Raw genomic sequence first — 22139 nt, forward strand, 5'->3', positions numbered from 1 at the left:
ACTCAACTGGAAGAAAGAACTGCGCCTGCGGACTAATTAGCATGAGAAGTGAGCTGCAACTAGCAAATACTGGTTTCAGTACGAAGTAATAGAAAACTTATGCAGGTGGTAACCAAGGAATGCTGATGTCTTTGTTTGTTAAAATGTATACAAGTTTAAAGTTTTGATGATCACTGAGCTAGACTTTCGTAGGTTACCACCCAACTCCATACTTTGCGCGAACTAGAATAAAACCCAGAAATACCTCGCCTAGAGGTGTCAGGTGGCGCTGCGCACCCGGTAACGAGCCCGCGTTCGGGACACACCACGGTCCCGACTTCCCGGGGATGGCGGGGCTGAGCCGCCCGTGGGTGAGGGGTTAAGGAGGGGAACCCTCGGGACAAGGGATGTTCTCCATGAGTCCAGCGGCGGGCCCTGGCTGCTGTCAAGTCTCCCGTGGCCGGAGCAGCGCCCCGGCGGCCTCAGATTCATCCTCGGTGATGGCCTGATCCCTGGCGGATCCTGCGCGCCACTGCGGGATGCCGAGGGCAGCTGTACCGCCAGCCCGGCATGAAGAGGAGCCCGGGGAGAGACCAGGGGCTGCGTTCTCCTAACTGAGCTGTCTCCAAAACCTTGCATTTTGGAGACCTGTGTCGTCCCCTTCGTGCCCACCCCCCTCGTGCCCCCCCCCGGCGTTTTCCTCTTGCTAAACGGACATCCTGTGCTTTCATGTAGGCTTCAAAGGTGAGCAGAAGTTGTCTTTTATATGCAGCATATGTAGTAAGAATCAAAATACTAGGAAAAGGTGAATCGTTTGTCCGTGCAAACTAAGATCCGAGTAGTGCGTTAAACAATAGTAAATGCTTTTTAAGAATGTTCAAATATTTTAGTTAAATGAAACTGGAATCATATCCTAGTAAACTTGAAGTATTACCCTACTGTCTTAGAGGGGAAGTTGTCCCCGATCCCGCTTTATGGTTGTTCCCACTACCAGGCGCTGCATCTCTCTGTAGGCAGGGCAGAGTTTTCCGGTTTGCTTTTTGGTCTTGCTGAGGAGTTAAGCGTGTGTTTCCATAAGCGCGGGCTCGGCTCCGGCGCTCCCGGGGACGAGGAAGTTCTTCGCCCAGTCTTATCGTCTTCACTATTTTGGCCTGGGAGTGGAACATTGGCGCGGATCTGTCTTTATGTAACCCGGAGGCGGCAGGTGGTGCAAAGTGGCCGGTTAGCTCAGTTGGTTAGAGCGTGGTGCTAATAACGCCAAGGTCGCGGGTTCGATCCCCGTACGGGCCACAAAATTCTACCTTTTCTACTTTTTTTTCTCCACTCTCTCCAATTTGTCCCACCGATTCCCACCAACCTCGCGCGGTTCTGCTGAGACACGGTGTGACCTGCACACAAGGGCACGACCGCGAGGTGGGGTGTGTGTGTGCAGGGCTCGAGCACTTAGGGCGGCTGCAGCACTGGCCGAGCTTCATCGCGCTCCTACGGCTGATGGAGCCTGGCAGGTCCCGGCAGAGCGCGGATTTCTGTTTCTGCGCGGGCGGCTCAGCGTGCTCGGGTGACCCCTTCGGGCGCTTTTCTGCCGTGTGGATTGCCCTTCCCGCGTGACACGCGCTCCCCCGCCCGAAACCCGCCCGGTGACAGCGAGTGGGGAGTGATCCACAGAATGGGCCACGTTGGAGACCACATCTCGTACAACCTCCCTCCTCAAGCAGACTTGTCCCAGAGCACACGGCACAGGATTGCGTCCAGACTGTTCTGGGATATCTCCAGTTGAGGTAAACTCCACAATCTCTCTGAGCAACCTGTTCCAGTGTTCGGTAACCTGCACAGTAAAGTTCTTCCTCATGTTCAGGTGGAACGTTCTGTGCCTCGGTTTCTGCCAGTTGTCTCGTGTCCTAGAGGTTGGCACCTCCGAGAAGAGCGTGGCTCCATTCTCTTGGCACAATCCCCTTTAGATATTTATACACAGAGATGGGGCCCCCTCTCAGTTGTCTCTTCTCGAGGCTGGAAAGGCCCGACTCCCTCATCCTCTTCTCGTAAGAGAGACGCTCCAGTCCCACAACTACCCCCCATTGCCCTGCACTGGACCCGCTCCAGGAGGCCCACGCCCCTCTTGAACTGAGACTCGGTACGCTCTGCCTGAAGAGCGGGGAAACCCAACTCGCGGTAACTCCGCCCACAGGTCCCACCTCCAGCCCCACCCGGGGCCAGACGCTTCGGCTGCACCTCCGCCGGTTTTTGCCCGCGCGAGCCGCCGTCGGCGCCGGGCGGCCCCGCCCCGGGAGGGCGCGGCGGGCGCTGCCGGGGGTGCCATTGGCTCCGCTGCCGGTGCCCCGCGCATCGCCCGCGCCGCCGACACCGCCCGGGGCAGCTGCCGATGCGGCGCCCGCCTGCCTGCCAAGATGGCGTCTCCCGGGGCGGGGGGCGCCGAGGCGCCGCCGCCCCCTCCGCCCGCTGAGGACGAGCCCCCCGGGACGCGCGGGGCTCCCCCCGGCGCGGTAGCCGTGGCGGCGGGGCGGGAGGAGGGCGGTAGCGGTGGCGCGGAGCTGCTGGCGGTGACGGAGGAGCTGGTGCAGAGCTTGGCCGCCCTGGAAGCCGGTGCGGGGGCGGCGGCGAGCGGCACCGTGCTGTACCTGCGGGCGGACGGGAGCGCGGCGGAGGGCGCGGGGCTGAACGCCGGCGAGCGGCGGCGGCGACTGGAGCGGCTGCTGGAGAGCCCGGGGCTGCCCCTGCCGCCCCGTCCCGCCGCCGCGCCGCTGGCCCCCGCGGAGCTCCGGCGGGTCATCGAGCAAGTGAGCAAGGCCCAGGAGCAGCTGAAGCCGGCGGCGGCCGCCGCGGCCCCGCCGCAGCCCTGCCCCGCGGGCGGCATCATGCAGAACGCCGCCCGGCAGCTGCAGAGCGTGGCCCAGCAGGTCGCCCTGCAGCAGGACAGGGCCGCCGCGGCCGCCCGCCTCCTCCCGCAGAAGGTAACCCCGGGGGCTGGGGGGCGGGAGGCTGCGGCGCTCCGTTGGGGATGAAAGCCACGGCTCCGGCGGGTTTAAACCCTTTGTAATGATTTTTTTTTTCCCCCCCGTTCTCCTCAGTCACACTTGCCGTCGGGTGTAGACTCCAGTCCCATAGCTGAAAGGCACAGCTTTCAATGTGGTTTAGGAAAATCCGTGTTTGAATGTAACTAATAGCTGCTGTGGTCAGTATTTCGGTCTGACAACACGTGCAGCCAAGAACAGCTTAGAAGAGCTGTTTCACAGTGGTGATACAGAAAGTTAGTGCATGCCTTTCTTGCAGGTGACAGTATCTGGGCTTTCAACCCACGTTTGGGGTGCAGGGTTTGTCAAGTGATTGAGCCAAACTGAGGCAGAAATTTGGATGAAGCAGGCAGAACTGTGAGGGAGATGAACAGTAACGTCTGATTCTCTGAATCATCACCACGAAGTTTTTGTGAACTGAACACATACTATAGTATGTCCTGGACTGTTTTTTTTGGCCTGTGTCGTGTAGCATTGTAGTTCTCCCGTGTTTGGGGTTTGCTGAAGGTTATGAATGTGCCTTGGTGATGGCATTGACCCTGTTATTCCAGACAGGCCTGCTAGTAGGAGACAAAGCTGTGACATGGCTTCAGAGCAAACTTTACATGTTTTAGTTGAACATCAGTCACAGCAGTAAATGTGCAGGAAAACCCATAGCTTGGAGGAAGGGAAATCTGTGCTTTGATGTTAAATCTGTGCTTTGATGCATTAAAATGAAAAACTAATGATGTGCAGTGGTTTCTTCATGCTTTGCTTTAAGGGCATGTGTGTATTATCTAGATAAGTATTTATTGATTAATGCTATACTTTGTAATTGCAATTCTTCCCTTTTTCCACAAAAGCATCTGGAAGCCATTTGTGTCCAAGTTCAGCCAGGACAGATGAAGGAAACTGAAAGGCCAGTGACATCATTGGCACCAGTCCAGTCCAAAACTCTAACACTGAGTCAGCCAGTTGGTAGGAATTCTAGCATACCAGGACTTGGCATTATTAATCCCCACATAATTAGGATACAGCCTGTTTCAGGAACTGAGCAGCAGCAGCTATTCCTGCAAAGTTGTTCTGAGTCTCCGGTTCAGTTGCTTATGCAGAGGCCTTTACCATCTCATGGCTCAGTGTCTGTGAGCAAGATTCCCCCGTCTAAGATGGTGAATGGACAGAGGGCTACTCGTGCCACAGCATCGGCTTCAAGGTCTCCAAATCCTACCATGGCTGCAGCCAGTTCAGCAAGTACACAATGCCTTGAAAAAAAGCAAAAGGATGACAAGTTAAAGAAATCCTTGAAGGTGAAAACTCGTTCTGGACGGATTTCACGCCCCCCCAAATACAAAGCTAAAGATTACAAATTCATTAAAATGGAGGATTTGGCTGATGGTCATCAATCTGATTCTGATGACTACTCTGAGCTGAGTATAGAAGATGATGAAGAAGGAAAGATGAAGGGAAAGGATGCATTATTCAGTTCTTCAAATTATAATCTGAAACCCAAAATGTTTAAATGTCAGACTTGTGAAAAATCATACATAGGAAAAGGAGGATTAGCAAGACATTATAAACTTAACCCAGACCATGGACAGCTGGAGTCTTCACCTCAGAAAATACCTCTAAATAAGCCTAATGGAAGTATATTTGTGGAAGAGCAAATGATGAGTCCAGCACATTTGGATTCAACTACTGTCACTTTAAATCATGAAAAAGCACTAGCTACCAATCTGGAAGAAACTGTTGATTCAAAGGCTGGAGAACAGGTAAAGTGTTACTTAGAAAAACTGTCAGTTCTTTCATTCAAAGTAGAATGGCAGTTCTGTAGCTGCACAGTCTTGTACTGCTCAGAAATACCCATATTTCTGAAATGTAGTCATATCAGAAATATCCATATTTTTGAGCAGTACAAGTTATGATAGACTACATTAGGCAAATTTCCCATTGAAGTGCTTTAAAAATCAAATTGTCTCTTGCAGTGCTGCAGCAACAGTACTGTTGCACAGACACATATAACTAAATGTTCACTGAGTGCTCATTTGTTACTGGGCTTCTGACAGTTTTCACCTTGTCTGCATAAATGACATTCTTTGCATTTGGGTAAGAACACTGTTGTTCAGTTACAGCCTTTAGCATGACAGCAACACATCATCTGCTCTCTCATTTTCTGTTGCTGAAATAATGTCATCACAGAAAAATCTCTTATTTGGAACACAACAGTGAACTGCAGCTCTTCCTAGAGCAGGTTTTCAAAGTGGGGCTTTGAAACCCTGCACACCAAACACTGGTGAAATTTGAGTCTCCGGGTAGGAAGCTGCCTCAGCTGCTAATTTTTTCCTGTGATGTTTTAAGCTGGTCACTTCAAAGAAAAGTTTCTCTTCTAATATTAAAATGACTCTTAACATTTTGCAGCAAGTTGATGCAGCTGCTGGCTAGGAAGTACTCGTTTAGATGTAGGGGTGTCACATTTATTACTTGCATTTGTAATTGTGAAGTTGTTCTCAGGAAAGTGAAAATTTACAGCTTAAGGTGCCAGTGCAGCAAACAAACCTTCCTTCATTGTCTACGCTCGCTTATCATCTCTGGAAAAAGAGAATTGCAGAATACTGAAGTCTGCTCTCTGAATTATTGTACAGTTTTTTGATACAGATAGGAAGCCAATCAAGATCCCCATGCTCAACCCCATGTCTTATGACAAATTTAGAACTAATTTAGTAATTTAATCCCTGGATAGAACTGACATAAATTTGCCATTTTTAGAGCTTCCCTAATCAGTAGAATAGTAGGGAGTTACTGAATGTTGGGATGCAAATGTACAGATTATGCAAAGAAGCCTGATGTACCTCAGTACTATTATAAACTCATTTCTTAAAAGATGCTAGAACATTCTTAGAAATTCTAGCTTGGAAGGGAAGATGTTTAAGTAAGAAATCACTCCTTTAAACGGTTAAAAAGTTTTGTACTGAAATAATGATGATAACTTAAAAATAGAAAAGGTATTTTGAGTTTCTGTGTGATCTTATAACAGAAGCTACTTTCTAGCTGTGTTCCTAGGAAAGACTGGATTTTGAAATGTGGAAACTGGGCAGTACGTTTTGATATTTAATTACTGGGCTTGTCACTGTTCATGGTGCCGGAGTTTTTGTCTTTTGTATAAAGTCTTTAAGCTTTGATGTGGTTACAATGAAACCCAAGTTATTCTTTGAGTATGTTTTACTGCTAATTAAGTTTTAGTTCTGCAACTTCTTTATCTAAAGAGGATATATTTTACTTCAAAAATATTAAATGTATTTAACCCACTTAAAACAGCTCTTTTATTATGTTTATTTAATCTCTTTATTTTGTATGACATCTTGTGGTTCAAAAATGCTAACTTTGCAAATAATGACATATATGTGATGCAGAAATAGCATTCTTAACTAACGTGTTGGATTTATTCCACAACTTTATTTGCAAGTTTTGCTTGTATCCAGCTTTGCATTTTTTTAATATGCTATTATTGTTTGCATAGATGGCAAACTTAATTACAAAATTGTCTTCCTCAAAACTGTTTAAAATAGTGAATAAATACTTTTTCTTTTAATTAAGGCTTCAGAGTCTGAGGAAAGCAGACACTTGCCGGCAGAAAAACCAAATGAAACCAGTTCAGGACACCGGGGACCCGTAACACCAAAAGGACCTGGAAGACCCAGACGACCAAAGAGACGTGGTCGACCCAGGACGGGTGGAAGATCCAGGTGTTCTGGAAGGCTTAGCAGACCTGGTCAGTCCCCTTCAAAGTCACTTAGTAGTGTGTCAGCAGAACACAATGTATTCAGAAGAAAAGCTAGGTTAAAAGAGGTATGGTTCTCTTCTGCAATTACTTCACAAGTATTTTTCACCCGCCCTATTTTTTTTCCCCCCTTTTTTTTCATCACTTATTTTCAATGAATCATTTTCAAAAAGATTTTTTTTTTTTTTTTTTACATCCTTGTGTATGGACAAGATGAAAGCCCAAGATGGCTTCTAAGAAGAAAAAATTAAGTTGTCTTTTAAGAAAAAAATATTTCCAACAGAATACTGGAAAAAGGGAAAATGGGAACTCAGTCTGGAAAGGGATTTTTGACATGTAGATATATTCTTGCTATCCTTTTTCTGGAGAAGGAAAGTTACTAGCTACTACTACATATCTTCTCCAACACAGTAAAAGAAATAATAATAAAAGAACCCTGAAAAACCAAAACAAACCCACAAAGAAGGTCTTGGGGGAGGATAGAATGGGGATTAAAATCCAACTAACACAACTTGTTCTTTGTTTTCTGTGTGTTGTAGATCCTTTATGGCTACTAAAGCTACTGAGGTTGCTGTTCTTTCTATGAATTGGCAACATTTTTGGGACTGAGTTTTGTCTGCACATGAGTAGTAACTGTTCTGAGGTCTTCTAGCTTACCCCATTTTGGAGTTAGTTTGCATGTATTCTTAAAGCTGCCTAAACATACAGCACATCTTTCAAAAAAACGTAGTGATATTTTATGTTCTGAAAATGGGGTGCATAATGTGTGGGCTGCTTTTTCCTAATAATCTCATTCTGGCTTTTGACAGCTAATACAACAATGTGATAATGAAGACTTAATGGAGCTGGCTCTCCCACGTCTTACAAAGCTTGTTACGGTGTATGAATTCCTGTTGATGAAGGTGAGTTTTTATGTAAAAATAGTAAATTATTTTAGGGATACTTCCATTAGTATACACAAAAAGATACCTTTAGAGACATAATCGAATTTCTTAAATTAGTATTGTGCAGCATGTTGATGTTCCACACATCACTTCAGTCTTACACAGGCAAAACTCTCGTAGGTTTCAACTCAAAGCCTTGCTTTTTGCTGCCTGGTTCAGTGGCATTTTGAATATTGCATAGTCTTTTGACTTGCATGTTTCTATTTTAAAATGTTGAACAAAACAAAACTGACAGATCTTAATTTAATCTCTTTTTAAAGTATAGGGAGGGAGAAACAAGCCCTTTTTTATTCCCCTCTTATTCCTAGGTTGAAAAAGGATATCCAGCCAAAGCTTACTTTCCAGATGTGTACAGGGAATTTGAAGACTTGCATAACATGGTAAAGAAAATGGCTTATGATCACCTCAGTAATTCTGATTCTGTGAGTTGCCAGCAGCCTGTTGAAATAAAAGATGCTAAGGTAATAAAGCACTCTGTTTGGAACTATGATTGGTTTGTTTGCTTGCTTTATTTTAGATGCCTTGCATTTTTAATTTTCTCTGATAAGCTTTCTCATGTAGGTAAATTTATTTGAAGACAACATGATTTTTGATGAGCAAAAGTAGACATTATTGTAAAAAGTCCAACAATTTACCAAGAAGAAAAAGAAATCCATAATAAAACTACAATTCTAGTTTGTCAGTGGATACACCTAGAAAGATTAAAACCAATTCTAGCAGTGCTGATACCTGCCTTGCATATCTGGGGTAGTATGAAGCTGCATGTTACTGCAAGGTGTCTTTAGCATTAACTGCTAATAAAAGTACATCCTGATGTTTGATCAGGAAGGAGAGGGGGGGGGTCTATATTTAAAATGAGTGACCTTGATTTGAAGGGATAAGTAATTTCATTGCAAAATGAGGGCAAACTGAATGCATCTATACAGTTCACAGTGATACCAACAAATGTGAAAGGCAGGGACTGCATTAATAAAACTGCAAACTATTATTTCAGTGACTCCAGATTCATTGTTTATGGAGCTGTATCTAGAAAGACAGATGGAACCTCTTTCTTGCTTCTCTTCTGTGTTCATGTGCATTCTTAATATAGAATGATGCTTTTTAAAAAATAAAAACAAGACCAAACCAAACCCCAAAACAACCTAGCCTTGCGAAGCTGGATAGTAGTATATCTACATAGGGATGAAGCACAGGAACGGAATGTGAGGAGGGGGGAAACGCCTTAACTACGCAGAGATATTCTAAACAGGAAGACTTAAATGTTTTTTATATGATGGAGAGCCTCAATAATCTTTATTAAACTCTGCTCTGAGTAACTGTCTCTGGATTCTATATAAAACCATCATTCTTTCAAGGTTTGCCTGTTAACAGTCACCTTCAGATGAAGATCATGTGTCAGTGTGAAGGCTAGGAGAAAACATGGGAGTCTAAATACTGGCATTGAGCTGAGGTGATTGTCAGGCTAGACATGGTGTAATTCTAGTTCAGTTTTAAGAAAATGAATCTGTATTTCAGCATTTATGTATTCAGATCTGAGAGGCTAACTTTTACTTTTTTCCCTGTATCTGTTTTTAAAGGTTGCTGAATCTCTAGGAATCACAGAAATACTCAGTGGAGAACAGAAGATGCAAGGTGCAGGCTCTTGTTCACCATGTGTAATTAAAATGGTTAGTGAGCAAGTGCCTGAGGATGTACTGGGACAAAAATGGTTAGCTGAGGTATGGAATACCTTTGTGAAAATTAACAATGAAACTAAGACAAATTAAAACTTTTTAAAACACATAATTATTCCTTACAAAATCATGCTAGTATTATCTGAGTCATGTTAAAGTAAGGCTTTCATGGTGTTCAGAAATACTGAAAGTACTCTCTGCTGTGGTATCATAGCAGGGCATATGAACTAGCACATTAAGTATGTGCTTTGGGAAGACACTTGGTAGTGTTCAGGACAGAATATCAAAGACTTACAGGTCTTACAGGGACAAAAGAACTTCGTTGAGGTGCTGGTAACTGGGGGCCCCACAGATTCCAACCTGTGTTAGAGGAAATGGCCTAACCTACAGGAGGCTCAGACGTTGGAGAAGTGATTGCTGTGCTAATTGGTGGTGGATAGAGGGGCATGAAAACAGTTTCTTTCTTTCTGACAAGTCAATTGACAAGCTTCAGTCTGTTTACAGTGTAGCAGAGAGCTGTGTTTTCTCCCCTTGGAGTTCTGGCGAAGTGTGAGGGCTGTTTAAATCCTTACCTTTTAGAAGACCTTTAGTGTAAACTCTGTTTTCAAGGATCATCAGTTCACTGCCATGATGTCTCCACAATTATCTCTTCCAGTATTTTCAACTGTTATAGGGGCAGCAGTTAATCATCTCTTATATTGACAGAGCTCAGGGGAAGAACTGTTGCCACCAGCCAAAAGGACCAAGTTAGAAGACGTAACAGAGAATGTGAACGATGCTTATGCCAGTCAAGATGAAGTGAAAGAAAATAGTGGAAATTTGTGTACACTGTTTGAAAAAGATGGTAACCTCTTCAGATTTTCCAGTTCTGTTCTGTTCATGGAGGAGCTGAACAAATCTTTGTTCTTCAGGCTACTGTGGTTTTTGTATTAAAGTTTCATTTCTTAACTTGCTTCCCAAGTCCTTCAAAAGCAACTGTTTAACTGGAAAGGCCTCATGAGGAGGGAAAAGTTATAGATGATGCAGACAGCAGTAGCTCAATTCTAGATGCATGATAATCCAGTTATTGATACTAAGGAGCATAGTACTGTCCTCTGCTGTGTGCTTCCTGTTTGTCCTATCCCTCAAAGTCCTTGACCATTGTGTCAGCTGTGGGAGAGCAGAGGAAGAGGAAGCAGAGTGCACATTCTTCCTCTTGATCCCTGCCAGCTACAATAGCAGAATTCCCAGAGCTTTGTGGATCTTGGGGGAAATGGAGAGCTGGTGTAGGCTGTCCTGTATCCATCATTGGAATACATCTTGTATTGGAATTGAGGCACCATTTTTCACCAGTCTTCAGGTGGTTGCCTTTATTTTTATTATTTCTTCATCTTTCATCCTGCTGCCCTTCAGATTAGCAGGGTAACAGTGAAAGGAAAGTAAATCTGTAGTAAGGTGCGTCTATCAGTACCATCCTCTTTGTAAATACCTTGTTTTGTTGTTGGTGTTAAGTGGATTTGCTTTTGCCCTTTGCATGTTTTTCAGTCAATGGTCATTTTTGTTTCCCTCCATTAGATTTTCTTTCTCTGAAAGGCTCTCTGCATAACCATGCTTACTTCTTGCTGCACTATGATTTTCTTCTGGGCTATGAGTTTTTAAAATTATATTTTGCTTGCACCTGCTAGTAGGGCGTTTGCTAGTCTACAGTGCAAAAAATTAAAAATAGTCCTTTCTGCAGCGTTACATCTCCTTTGTTGTGCAGTGATATCTTTCATAACAAAAAAAATCCAAAACCAAACCAACCTACTTGTTCCTTTTGACCTTTAATAATAAAGACTGACAGCTCATACCACTGCAGCTTAGTAGTTATTGTTCAACTACCTTCAGGGTTTGGGACTCTGGTCAGGTCCAGGTCAAGTAACTGGTAGAACACTGCATTTCTTGTGGTTTTTACCTTTTCTGGCACAGGACAAAAGTGCCTCTGTGGCTCTTAGCACATTAATATGTAGCAACCTGATGACATATCTGAGTCCAGGATGTGCTTGATTAGGAATAGAAATTTAAACAAATTTAAATGCTTCCATTGACTTACTAATGGCGATGATGATGAGCAGCTGACAAGTTTGTGCCTGGTAAAGTCTATGTCTTTTACTGGCTGCACGGTGGAAGAAAATTGAGTTTGACTTTCAGCTCAGGTTGTTTTCAGGATTAACAGAAAAATGCTGCCTCTTAATGTAAGGTCTCTTAACATTTCTTAATATAGAAATACTTGATAAAATATCACTGTTCAAAAATTCCCTAAATATTTTTATACTGACTTTCTCATTGGGAAGTTCTGTGAAACTCTTGTAAGGTGCCTCAGGTTTGCTAATTTGGGGGAAAGAAAGCAGGGAAGTAGTCTAGCTTTTCCTCCAAAATTTTTGCTGAAAACCAATTTCTTTGGCATGCAATATTAGATTGCCCAACAAAATAATATTTCTTTTCCCTTTTCAGGTTTTAATTCATTAAATGGAGAAATCTTGCTTTCAGAAGATAGGCATATCACTTGCTGCACAACTGGAAGTACATTACAGACAGCAGAAGAACATAATTCAGTTGCTGATTCAGGAGTTAGAAACTATGCTGAAAATTCAGGTACCTTCTCCCAAACTGTGGAAATGAGGATAGAGTATCCCCAGCCTGTGAGCATACAGGGAGCAGATCTGGCAGGTGCCACATCTCTGCTGCACACTGAAGTCGTGCTGCCTGTTGAAGCAGGTGGCTCAGCTGGGCTGGTTCAGGCGCACTTTGTGAGCGGGAATGTGGCGGGGGGACTGGCAGCTCCTGAACTCCACAGCTCCATGCCGAAGCAGGCAGTGGCCAGTCAGAGCACTGGCTTACCAACGAGTGAAGAAAATGGTCACAATCCAAAATATCAGGAACTGCAAGAAGAAAATCCTAAATTTGCAATTAAAGAACATTCTGAGCAACTTCATAATGCTGGTATGACTGATGACATACAGGAACTTGAAAAAGTTTTTTCAACAAACATTGTGCCAATAAACTACCCCCACAGTGCTCAGGCTGAATCGCATGAGAACGCTGTCCAGGGAGCCTCCCTGTCCACTCATGGGAGCCAGGAAAATGCTTTCAAAAATGAGAGTGAATATTCTTCACAGGAGCTGGCGAATACAGTTACTGTAGATGAAACTGTAGCTTTTGAGATTTCTGATGAGAGCCATGATTTTTTGTCTCAGGGACACGAACAGATTTTTATCCAGACTTCAGAGGGGCTTATCTTGTCTCATCCAGACACTGCTGTTTTGTCTCAGGCGGAAGGCATCGTTATTGTGACTGATTCCAATGGTACTACAATGCACATTCGCACACCCGAAGGGATACCTTTGGAAACAGTGGAAGCACTACTGGCAATGGAAGCAGGTGGCCAAAGTGAAGATATTTTGCTCTCGCAAAGTGAATTGGAGCCATAAATTAGAAAACCCTATAAGCTTTCTTCTGGAAAAGACTGATTATAAAATGTATATTTTTCTAATGTGAATACTGAGATAATTGAAATTTAACTTATTTGTAAACTGTTTCTATGCCCTGTACTTTTTATAACTTATGTTTATATAAATCTAGCAGCATTGCAACCAAAAATTCTAGAATTAACATTGTTCTATTTGCTTTATATGTTGGGGATGGGTGGAAAGTGGAAATCTTGTCAACCCTAAAACTTGCACTGTTCCCTTTTGTTACATAATTCCTTTTCTCTCTAGCCATCTAAAAATGCAGTAAGTTGTACTGCTGTTCAGCAGTGATGTGCTGTGTACTGGCAAGCTGTATATGGGTAAAATAAAAGCTATATTAAAAATGTGCATTTTCTTTGCCACTGAGATTACAAAACACCATCATTGCACTTTTTAAAAGCTATCTTGAACATTCATTAGCATCTAGACTTGATGCACATAAATCTGCCTGGAAAAATCGGCAGTTTTAAGTATAATCCACACTTGTGCATTCCGGGAACAATGTGACAGCCTAGCTCATCCTTACTGAAATAAGCATTCACTGAGTTAGGGACAAAAATAGCCTCAAACAAGATATGTTTTGTACTGAACAGTTGGAAATGTATTTAAGTTGCTTGTCTAATGTTCAGCCACATCTTTAAAAACTGCTGTTGCGTAGACATAAACGGGAAGGTGCGTAAGTAGTGATCTAATTTTCCTTAATGAGGTACCAAATTCTTTTTTTTGCTTTAGTCTGTCACGGCCTATTTTTGTTAGACTGGTATTAGACTTTTCTTTCAGATGACGCATCCTTTATGAATTCTACACTTTGACCTTCCTAGTAACTCCACACTACCTTGTACTGTTTAATCATAATACAAAGGGACTTTCTCTAGGCAGGGAGAGCACTTGGCAAATTACTTGAATTTTTGTCATACTCTCAATATGATCCTTGGATCATGTTATATTTTTGTGGAGACCTACCAGCATCCTGTCTGAGGCACTGTCTTTTCTGTCAATATGTTTAGCAGGTGCAAAAGAACAGCATTAAATGAGCAGACATTACTGAAAAGTGGTAACATAAAATGTTACCTTAAAATGTGTGTGCTACCTCATTGCTGAATAGATGCAGCTACTGGGATAATCAGGCAAATCTGCCAAGGACAGGAGAATTGTACTTAAATCAAGTATGAACACTGATTTTTTTCATGATATTGTTACTGAAGAAAACCACTAAAATTGAATCAAAACAAAAGAGAAGACAATTCACAGATTACATGAACTGCTCTACTATGTCCCTTTAAGCATAGTTGAGTTAGGCTTTTTTGTTTGGTGGGTTTTTTTCTTGGTTGCCTGAGTAGGAGACGAATTTTATTACCCAAAATGTTGCCTTTTATGAGTAGTTGTGAAAGATACTGTATGTTAATGAGTTATTAATGTGTTACTATTTGTTTTGGGGTTTTTCCCCTCTTTTTTAGGAGGTGGTAATTGCCAGAGCATACAGACCTACCTTGTAAGTGAAGGTAGTATACAAAGCAAAGTTCTGCTGGTCTTGCAGTCTTCGATTGCAGTGACCAATTCTTTATGATACTCTCTTGTACTGACTGTCTAATAATTATATCTGAGGGCTACAAATATACCAATCAACTGCTTAGAGCTGGAATGACAAAACATCTCTGCAATGGTTTTGCAGTAATCTTCCAACGTCCAACAACAGTCAATAAGCAAGAGGGTCTGTGGACATGAAGACCTGTTCCTGAAGAGCTTCTTTCCTCTTAAGAAGTGAGAACAAACCACAATTACCTCCTGTGCAGAAAATGAAAATTGGCCTCAATTTTGCCTTCCCTATCAATTTGCACATGCTGGGAAATACAATACACCTACTCTCATCTTAAAAGCATAGTTCTATATGTGAACCAATCTTTTCTCCTTGGAAAATATTTTTGAAGTACGGAGATGTTTCCATAGTGACACAGGTCTGGCCCTACTCAGATGAATTAAGGTGGCTGTTAAACTAGGTGGAACACTTCCACTGAAAAAAATAACAAAACCCAACAAAGCTGTTCCTAACTGTATTCTTGAGCTACTGCAGAATTTCTTTTCATATGCTGGAATTGCAGGCTAAGAATAGAACTCTTATTAGCTGCCAGAAACAACCTCATTGTTCAACAGAGCAACATTTCAAGAAAACTTTTCAATTCATGACTGTCTGTCCTGTTACTGCAGGAAACTGATGTTATTTCCCTACTAAGCTTACGAGTTTTCAGCTTGGAGCTAAGTAGGTAAGTGACCCTGCTTTTCCTGTCAGTACACAGGAACACACCTTCAAACCAAAACCACTTGACATCACTAACAGTAATCTAAGGAAAAACTTACTGAGCCCTATGACAGGGAGCAAACAATATGGGATACAGCCTTGACTAAAGAAGGTTTTGTTTTATACAACAGATGCTTTCATGAAACATCTCTCTCAAAAAAAAAAGAAGTTAAAATTAATTAAAAGGGACAAGACCTTCTTATACCTTATACCTTCTTAAAACTTCCTGGCTGCTGGTTCAGGCTTGGATCACCCTCCGAGGGTGATGTACCCAACATCACCAGAATCAAAACCAATCCAGAATTTACACTATTGTCTGCAAGAGCATTTCAAAACCACATACCAAACTATGTGGATCCTTTTGGATTCTTCCTTTTGTGCTTCCCTCTCCTCCACTTATAAAGCAAGTACAAAAACATTTGCCCTGTTAATTCATGCAAAAAACCCCCCCATGTAGAGATCAAGAAGTGTTGAATTTTGATGGCAAAAGGGACCATGTAGGTATGTTAGGCTGTCCAGACTTTGGAGGAAGTAACATCTTTTGCTGTAGCTTCTCTTCTATATGCACTGAATCCCCCCAGACCATCAAGCAGTCCTTACCTCTTTCTGATTATAGAGGACTTAGCCTCCTACCTGTAGCCTCTGTGTTGCCCTAAAATAGATAAAACCAACCAAAACCAGATTGTCCCACACAGGAAAAGGAGTATCAGCTGAGACAAAGTAAGGAATACAAATAGAGAAAAATATTTTTAATAAGTTTTACAAAAAATCAACTTACTTGGTAAGCCTTGCAATTTGCCAATTCAGTTTCATGTAAGCATCACTAGAACCCAGCCATGTAACCTTTGGAATTCTAGCACTGCCTGTGTCCTGTTTCCAGCAGCATGGCTTCAAGCAGCAGTGTGCTGCTGTTCTCAATGTAAGGCTGATACAACCATGATGATAAATACACCATCATCAGATCCTGGTCAGCAGAATGAGCAATGTCTTGCACAATTGTTTGCTTGAGTTTTAGTTCCTTCTTGTACATTTCAGAGAGCTTCAGACAAACCTCATCTGAAATGGATTGAAAAACCAAACACATTGACCAGAACATTTCAGCAATTCTCTAAAAGCTACATTATACTTGTAATATGTGGATCATAAAAACCCCCTACCTTACATAAGCTATTCCCTCAATTTAGCCATCTTTTTTTTTTTACAGCATTAATCGTGTTTTTACATTAGAATATAAAATGCTAAACAATTTGGGATATATTTTACACACTTCTGATTTTGACATGAGTCCCCATTTAATTATAGAATAAGCAGTGGCACTGGTTGTCAGGACCCACTGTAATATTATCAATTACAGCTATTCCTCAAATAACCAAAATTTGATTTTAAAATTTGGTAATGCTATCCTGCAATACAAGCTTCACATTTTAGAGTCCCTCTTGATTTTAGCTAATCTAAAGGATGCTCTCACATACTATGATGCACTTCAGCAATGAATGATCAGCAATGAGTAACACCAATAGTGAAAAACAACAGCAAAAATCCCCAACAGATCAAAACTGAAGTGTTTATTGTAAAAACTGTTACTGGTTATGTTAGCAATAATGTTAGAGGGGTACAAATGCATCTGTAATTTTTCATTGTTTGACTTCTTAAAAAATAACCGCACAAAGTATTTTTAAAGAAAGACTGATCTTGTGTTTCTAACTTAACCTGAACTATCACTGCCTTCGGAAGGATTTAGTCTTTCATGGAGTAGACAGCATCACTAAATGATTCAGTCACAATGGGTGTTTCGACAGCAGTTGTCTTTGTCATTCTTTTAAGCTGGCAGAAACTAATACATAAGATTCCTGCTAAACTGTGGTAGTGAAGTACAAAGCAGGGCTTCACAGAGGTATGATTTTCACTTCACAAAGGCGGCAGGTGTCTCACATGAAATCAGGCTTCTCTTGAATTCCGTTTTAAAACTGGGGTAATACCAGTATGGAGGCACTACCTTTTGCCATCAACTGAATGCTGAAAGAATTAATATTAACAGTAGACTGTAACATTTTTTTACTTGACTGACACTGAGATCAGAGGTATTTTTCTTTGACTGCTTGAGAATTAACTGAGGTATAGCTTGCTCTTTGCATTCAAGGATTTAATTTCAGTGTCAAGTAACAAGTCAAGTAGTTAAGCCTGCAGCTTAACACCAGCAAGTTGCAAATACATCTCTGCTTGCAGAGGATGTGGCTGTTGCAGCTTGGACATTGTAAACTGCTGACAAATTTAGTTCTATGCTGTAATTGTTGCATGTCAGACAATGCTTGGCAGTCATCAGCAGTAACCCTAAACCAAGTGGTGCATTCATGTGTTTATTGATTAGTCAATTGGAAAGGAGACAGCACTCTCTCCCTCTCAGGCAAGACATCCAGATAAGAGGGCTTATTTTTCAGTCATAAATTAGATGACATCGATGACACAATGTAACTAGCTAAAATAATCAATATTTTACTTACAGAAGTATGGTGTGGGCCATGTATGAAAGAAGGGTGCTGTGCAATTCCCAGCTCCATGATGGAATGTTTCCAAGTCACAGATCGCTTTAGTAGTTGAAGTAAGCTTTTCCATTTTCAGTTGTATTTTTGTCTGAAAATGATGAACATGGAACGTTAATGAATATCTCAGGAACATTAGGCTACTGTAATATTAAGCATTTTTAAAAAACACACTATTTGTGAAGGCTATTTAGTATTAATGTTTCTAACTCACATTTTTTTAACTCCAGACAGGAATCAAAGCTGGAGTCTATATACAGATTTAGTATGAGATACCGTGAAATTCTGAACTCTGCAGATATGACTCTGATTTTGCACATTCTTTTGTTTCCCTCATTTAGAAATACACTAGAGCTGTCTCATTTTTTCACCTCCCTGGTTTTTCCTATAGCAATTTAGCACTGGGGAAAAACATCACACAGGTGTAGCACAAGCCCTATCATGTTTTCTAACATTACCATATCGAGATGACTTTAATTTCAAAGGATCAGCAGCAGGTGAGAAAAGCAGCTCAAGCTACTACTGACAATATATCTAGGCTGATCTAACAGCTTGCTTCAAAAAACAGTTCATTCTATCCACTTCCTTCATGTTCACCTTACTTTGTGCATTTGGGTATGAATATTTACACCAAAATGAAGCTTGTGGGCAGTATCTTTAAGTCAAGCAGCTAAACCACAGATACATCTATGAACCTATAAGCTCACATAAACTCCTAAGGAATGAAAAATAAATTAGGTCAAAGTAGCTATGTTTAGTATCCAATCTAACACTGGCTGCTCAGACTCCTCTGTTACTCAGGAAGAGTAAAAAATTTCATCAATGCATTTATAGTCTGAATACAAAAGCACCTCAAGGAAAAAAAAAGAAAAAAAACCCCACATTTTCCCCACAGAACAAAATCTGAGGCAAATCTACCCAGTTTCCTATTTTTTCTAAATACTGGAGGACTGTATCCTGTCTATACAAAAAAAAGATCTACCGTCCTTTTAATGGGGGCCTCCACTTTGGCAAAAGGCTATAGAAGCTATTTTTGGTAAGAATTTAAAATTACAGTACCAGGCAGAAAAAAAAATTTTTGCTTCCTGTCAAACTGACAGGTGACAATAATTCCGAGCAAGGTATCCAGAAAAAAAGGTGGGTTACATAATAATTATCTTACTCCACTCTCCAGAGGAGGAGATCTGCACAGCAAATGCAGGTAGGCAGGCTAAAAATATGACTACATTATGTCTGATCAAAGACAGCTGCACAGGTATGATGGCAGGTAAAGCACTGCTTTATGTTCTGCTGTTTCTTTTGTTCTAAACAGAAGGACTATCCAGGATGAGAAAACAGAAAACAGGTGCAGCTTTGGAATGCATTCTTTCTATGATTTGTTTCCAGATCACTTTATAAAGGGGGGAGCAGAACTATAAGCAGACAGCAGATGTAAAACCAACTTTCAAATTTACCAATCAATCAAATAAATGGTGCACTCTGGATTTATAGTCATTAAGGTTTGAAGCCAAAGAACTATAAATGAAAATCCCAATCTTCTGTCTACAATAAATACTTCAGGACATTTCCTTGTAACTTGAGCACGCTTAGAATTGATTCATATTGACTAAGTCTGAAAAATGAGTATTACCATATGCTTTAAGGTCTCTAGTAATTCTGCACAACAATTGTCCAACTCTTCATTGTATTTTGGGGTTGGCTTTTCAGGTTCTGTGGCATTGTTATCACATGCTATCTCCAGTTTGTTGTCTTGAAATCTAAAATAGAAACATAAGGCAGTGTAAACAACTGCATATAGGTTTACTTGACCAGTGCAGATTTTAAATCCTTGTGGTCTGATCCTACAAAATCTCTCTCTCACAGGCTGCTTATGAGAATTCCTACATAAAAATAGCACAAAGCATAGCTGGCCATGTGAGCAAATGGGGCTAGTACCACAATCTTCAGAGAAAAACAGAACTACGCTACCTTAGAATATGTGCTTGAAAAAACATTTGCAGGTGTTAAGACAATACTTTTTCGCTCTTTACCTTGCCCCTGTGCTGGAGGTTGTTCTCTCATAATGGACAAGGTATGCTCAAGCTTCAGCTGCTCCACGGGATAATCTGGTGCCTCACCACAAACTCACCTTTGTGCACAATTTAAGGCAAGACATTTATTTATCTGTGACACCAGAGCAGCCAATGTACAGACACCTGCCCCATCTGGCAGACTTTCCCACACCAGCTGTAAACTTAGACCGAGGAGAGAGAGCTGCTAGTGAGTAAAAACAACATCTGGCACCATTACAGCAAAATATTCCTCAGCTTGTACCTGCCAGAACCCTGTCAGACAAACCCTCTTCAGCTGTCAGGACCCTGGAGAACCTGCTCAAAGCCCTGTTGACTAAGGTTTTTCATTACAGCATGAAAATAAAAGCTCTACCAAAGTGGGGTTTTTTTCAGTTTTTTGGTGGGTTTGGTTTTGTTTTGGGGTTTTTTATAGTGGTTGTGGTGTGGTATTTTTGTTCTTTGTTGGTTTTCTTTTAAATCATCACTGTTAAAACCTTTTTGTCTGTACAAATCAGTGATTCTTTCTTAAAATCTTCTGAACTTTTGACTTGAGTGAAACTTGGTAATACTCACCTCACTGTAAAATGTGCGAGAGAATAAGGGAACTCACATGGGCTGAAGTTTATAGAACTAGATTTTAACTTGGTATATTATATAAGGATTTTAAATACATTATGTTTGACTATGTAAAATAAACATCTCTCATTTCTTGCAAATATCATTACTATATGAGACATTATTTGAATGTAAATAGTTTCTGTAACCAAAGAATGCAACTGCTGGGTTTGATCTAAGAGCTAGTTTATCCACTGTGACATGTTATTTCCCGATCACCAAAAAGAACTTTCTAGTGAAGAAAGCAGATTATTCTCTCAATAAAAGCAATCTTTCTGCTATCTGTACTCGAATTAGCATACTTACTGCTCACTGATCCTCATGTTGACTATTTTGTTTGCCGTAGTAAATCCATTATCATTCAGTCTCTCCCATTTCATCATTAAATTATGCCAGTCTGCTGCATTATCTTTAATTTTTCTTGCACTGACAGATAAAACAGGCCTTCTTGGAGTATTATCAGGAGGAGTTTTTGCTGTATGAGAAAATAAAGATATTGAAGCCATTTAAAGCATATAGAAAACAAATCAGTGTCCGGCAGCTATTTGTGTTAAGGATTTCCTTGCTTTACTGGTAAATATTGATTAAAGTAAAATGGAATTTATGTTAACCGTCTTTGATCATGAAATCTAATTCCTCAACTATTGCTATTTACAAGAAAACTGTATTATTAAACAAATGCAAGCACATTCTGAGATGTGATGTTGCAGCATGGACGGCAGTGGCTTTGTAGTGCTGGCAGATCTAGCAGTCTACTGACATCAAATGACAGATGCTTATGCAGGGTATGACAGAAAGAAATCATGGCAGCAATTACTGTGCATGCATGCAGTGCTCATGCCATGAATGTCAGAATTAATTCACAGCAACACGTGAGCTGTAAGAGTTTGGGGGAAGGCTGGGTCCCGCTGAAGGCGGTGGGTGCTTTATTGCTGAGCAGAAAGCCCTCGTTTCGTGGTGTCTGTTTGGAGGCCAGACAGCTGTAGGAACCCACTGCACATCCTCTGATCACACAAAGCAGGCCCTGCCCTGGCAGCCAAAGCAGGGGTCAAAGCCAAGCCAAATGCCGTGCCTGAATGTTTGCTGGCTTCAACTTTTATCCACACAGATGCCTGAAAAGAGTTCGTCACATAAAAAGATGTAAAGTCGACACAGAATCGTAGAAAGGGTCAGGTTGGGAGGGACCACAGTGGGTCACTTGGTCCAACCTTCCTGCTGAAGCAGGGCAATCCCAGAGCACGTGGCACAGGATTACGTCCTGATGGTTTTCGGGTATCTCCCGTGACGGAGCCTGCACAACCTCTCTGGCCAATCTGTTTCAAGGCTCAGTCACAGCACAGTAAAGAAGTTCTTCCTCATGTTCAGGTGGAACTTCCTGTGCATCAGTTTCTGCCCGCTGTCTCTCGTCCTGTTGGTTGGCACCACCGAGAAGAGCCTGGCTCAATTCTCTTGACACCCACCCTTTAGATATTTATTCACAGGGATGTGGTTACAGACATGGGGAGACACGGGAGGCCCCCGCTCCACCCGGGGCGTGAGCGAGGTGCTGGGCACGGTGCACACCAGGGCGTGACAGTGGCGGCCCGGCGGGCTGGCAGGGCACCACAGGCACATTAAACCTCGTTAGTTTGCTGAGAAAACGCCGACACGCGGCCTCTGGCTGCTCCCCACCGCCCCCCGTTCGCTTCCCCCAGCTCCCCCCCTTCACTCACCCGCCATGGCGGCCCCACCGCCCCGCGGAAGTTCGCTCACGTCCGGCCCCGCCCAGCC

At 42.2% G+C, this 22139-nt stretch overlaps 2 protein-coding genes and 1 non-coding gene across 4 annotated transcripts; 2 read left to right on the forward strand and 1 right to left on the reverse strand.

The window, feature by feature from the left end:
* The first annotated feature begins 1195 nt into the window (after window positions 1-1195).
* On the forward strand, window positions 1196-1269 carry TRNAI-AAU. The gene has a single exon. It is a non-coding gene; the product is annotated as a tRNA-Ile (tRNA).
* Window positions 1270-2328: 1059 nt separating this feature from the next.
* Window positions 2329-13215, forward strand: ZNF839 (zinc finger protein 839). 2 transcript variants are annotated; one of them, XM_042047811.1, is made up of 8 exons: window positions 2329-2948; window positions 3851-4756; window positions 6579-6830; window positions 7572-7664; window positions 8015-8167; window positions 9284-9373; window positions 10085-10223; window positions 11852-13215. In XM_042047811.1, exons 1-8 carry the CDS (start codon window positions 2385-2387, stop codon window positions 12826-12828), a joined length of 3174 nt encoding a protein of 1057 aa, XP_041903745.1. In that variant the 5' UTR covers window positions 2329-2384; the 3' UTR covers window positions 12829-13215. The 2 variants fall into 2 exon arrangements, with proteins under 2 accessions (XP_041903745.1, XP_041903744.1); XM_042047810.1 differs by having other exon boundaries at window positions 2330-2948; window positions 9284-9424.
* A 2736-nt stretch (window positions 13216-15951) lies between these two features.
* Window positions 15952-22139, reverse strand: LOC121673938 (cyclin dependent kinase 2 interacting protein). Its single transcript, XM_042047812.1, has 5 exons — window positions 22082-22139; window positions 20676-20844; window positions 19334-19460; window positions 17665-17794; window positions 15952-16219 (listed from the first exon to the last, which is right to left on the reverse strand). Exons 1-5 carry the CDS (start codon window positions 22086-22088, stop codon window positions 16017-16019), a joined length of 636 nt encoding a protein of 211 aa, XP_041903746.1. The 5' UTR covers window positions 22089-22139; the 3' UTR covers window positions 15952-16016.

The sequence above is a fragment of the Corvus kubaryi genome, unplaced genomic scaffold (assembly GCF_017639235.1).
Source record: "Corvus kubaryi isolate FWS band 111438036 unplaced genomic scaffold, C.kubaryi_AGA036_p1.0 66, whole genome shotgun sequence".
Classification (NCBI taxonomy): Eukaryota; Metazoa; Chordata; class Aves; order Passeriformes; family Corvidae; genus Corvus; species Corvus kubaryi.

What these genes read in the sequence shown, in the direction of transcription:
- ZNF839 (XM_042047810.1), top strand. Translation starts at nt 2,385, where the DNA reads ATGGCGTCTCCCGGGGCGGGGGGCGCCGAGGCGCCGCCGCCCCCTCCG. An exon ending in ATTCAAAGGCTGGAGAACAG is followed by an intron (nt 4,757 to 6,578) that starts GTAAAGTGTTAC and finishes CTTTTAATTAAG; the next exon opens with GCTTCAGAGTCTGAGGAAAG. An exon ending in TTGAAATAAAAGATGCTAAG is followed by an intron (nt 8,168 to 9,283) that starts GTAATAAAGCAC and finishes CTGTTTTTAAAG; the next exon opens with GTTGCTGAATCTCTAGGAAT.
- LOC121673938 (XM_042047812.1), bottom strand. An exon ending in TAGAGACCTTAAAGCATATG is followed by an intron (nt 17,795 to 19,333) that starts GTAATACTCATT and finishes CATCATTTTCAG; the next exon opens with ACAAAAATACAACTGAAAAT. An exon ending in ATGGCCCACACCATACTTCT is followed by an intron (nt 16,220 to 17,664) that starts GTAAGTAAAATA and finishes AATCCATTTCAG; the next exon opens with ATGAGGTTTGTCTGAAGCTC.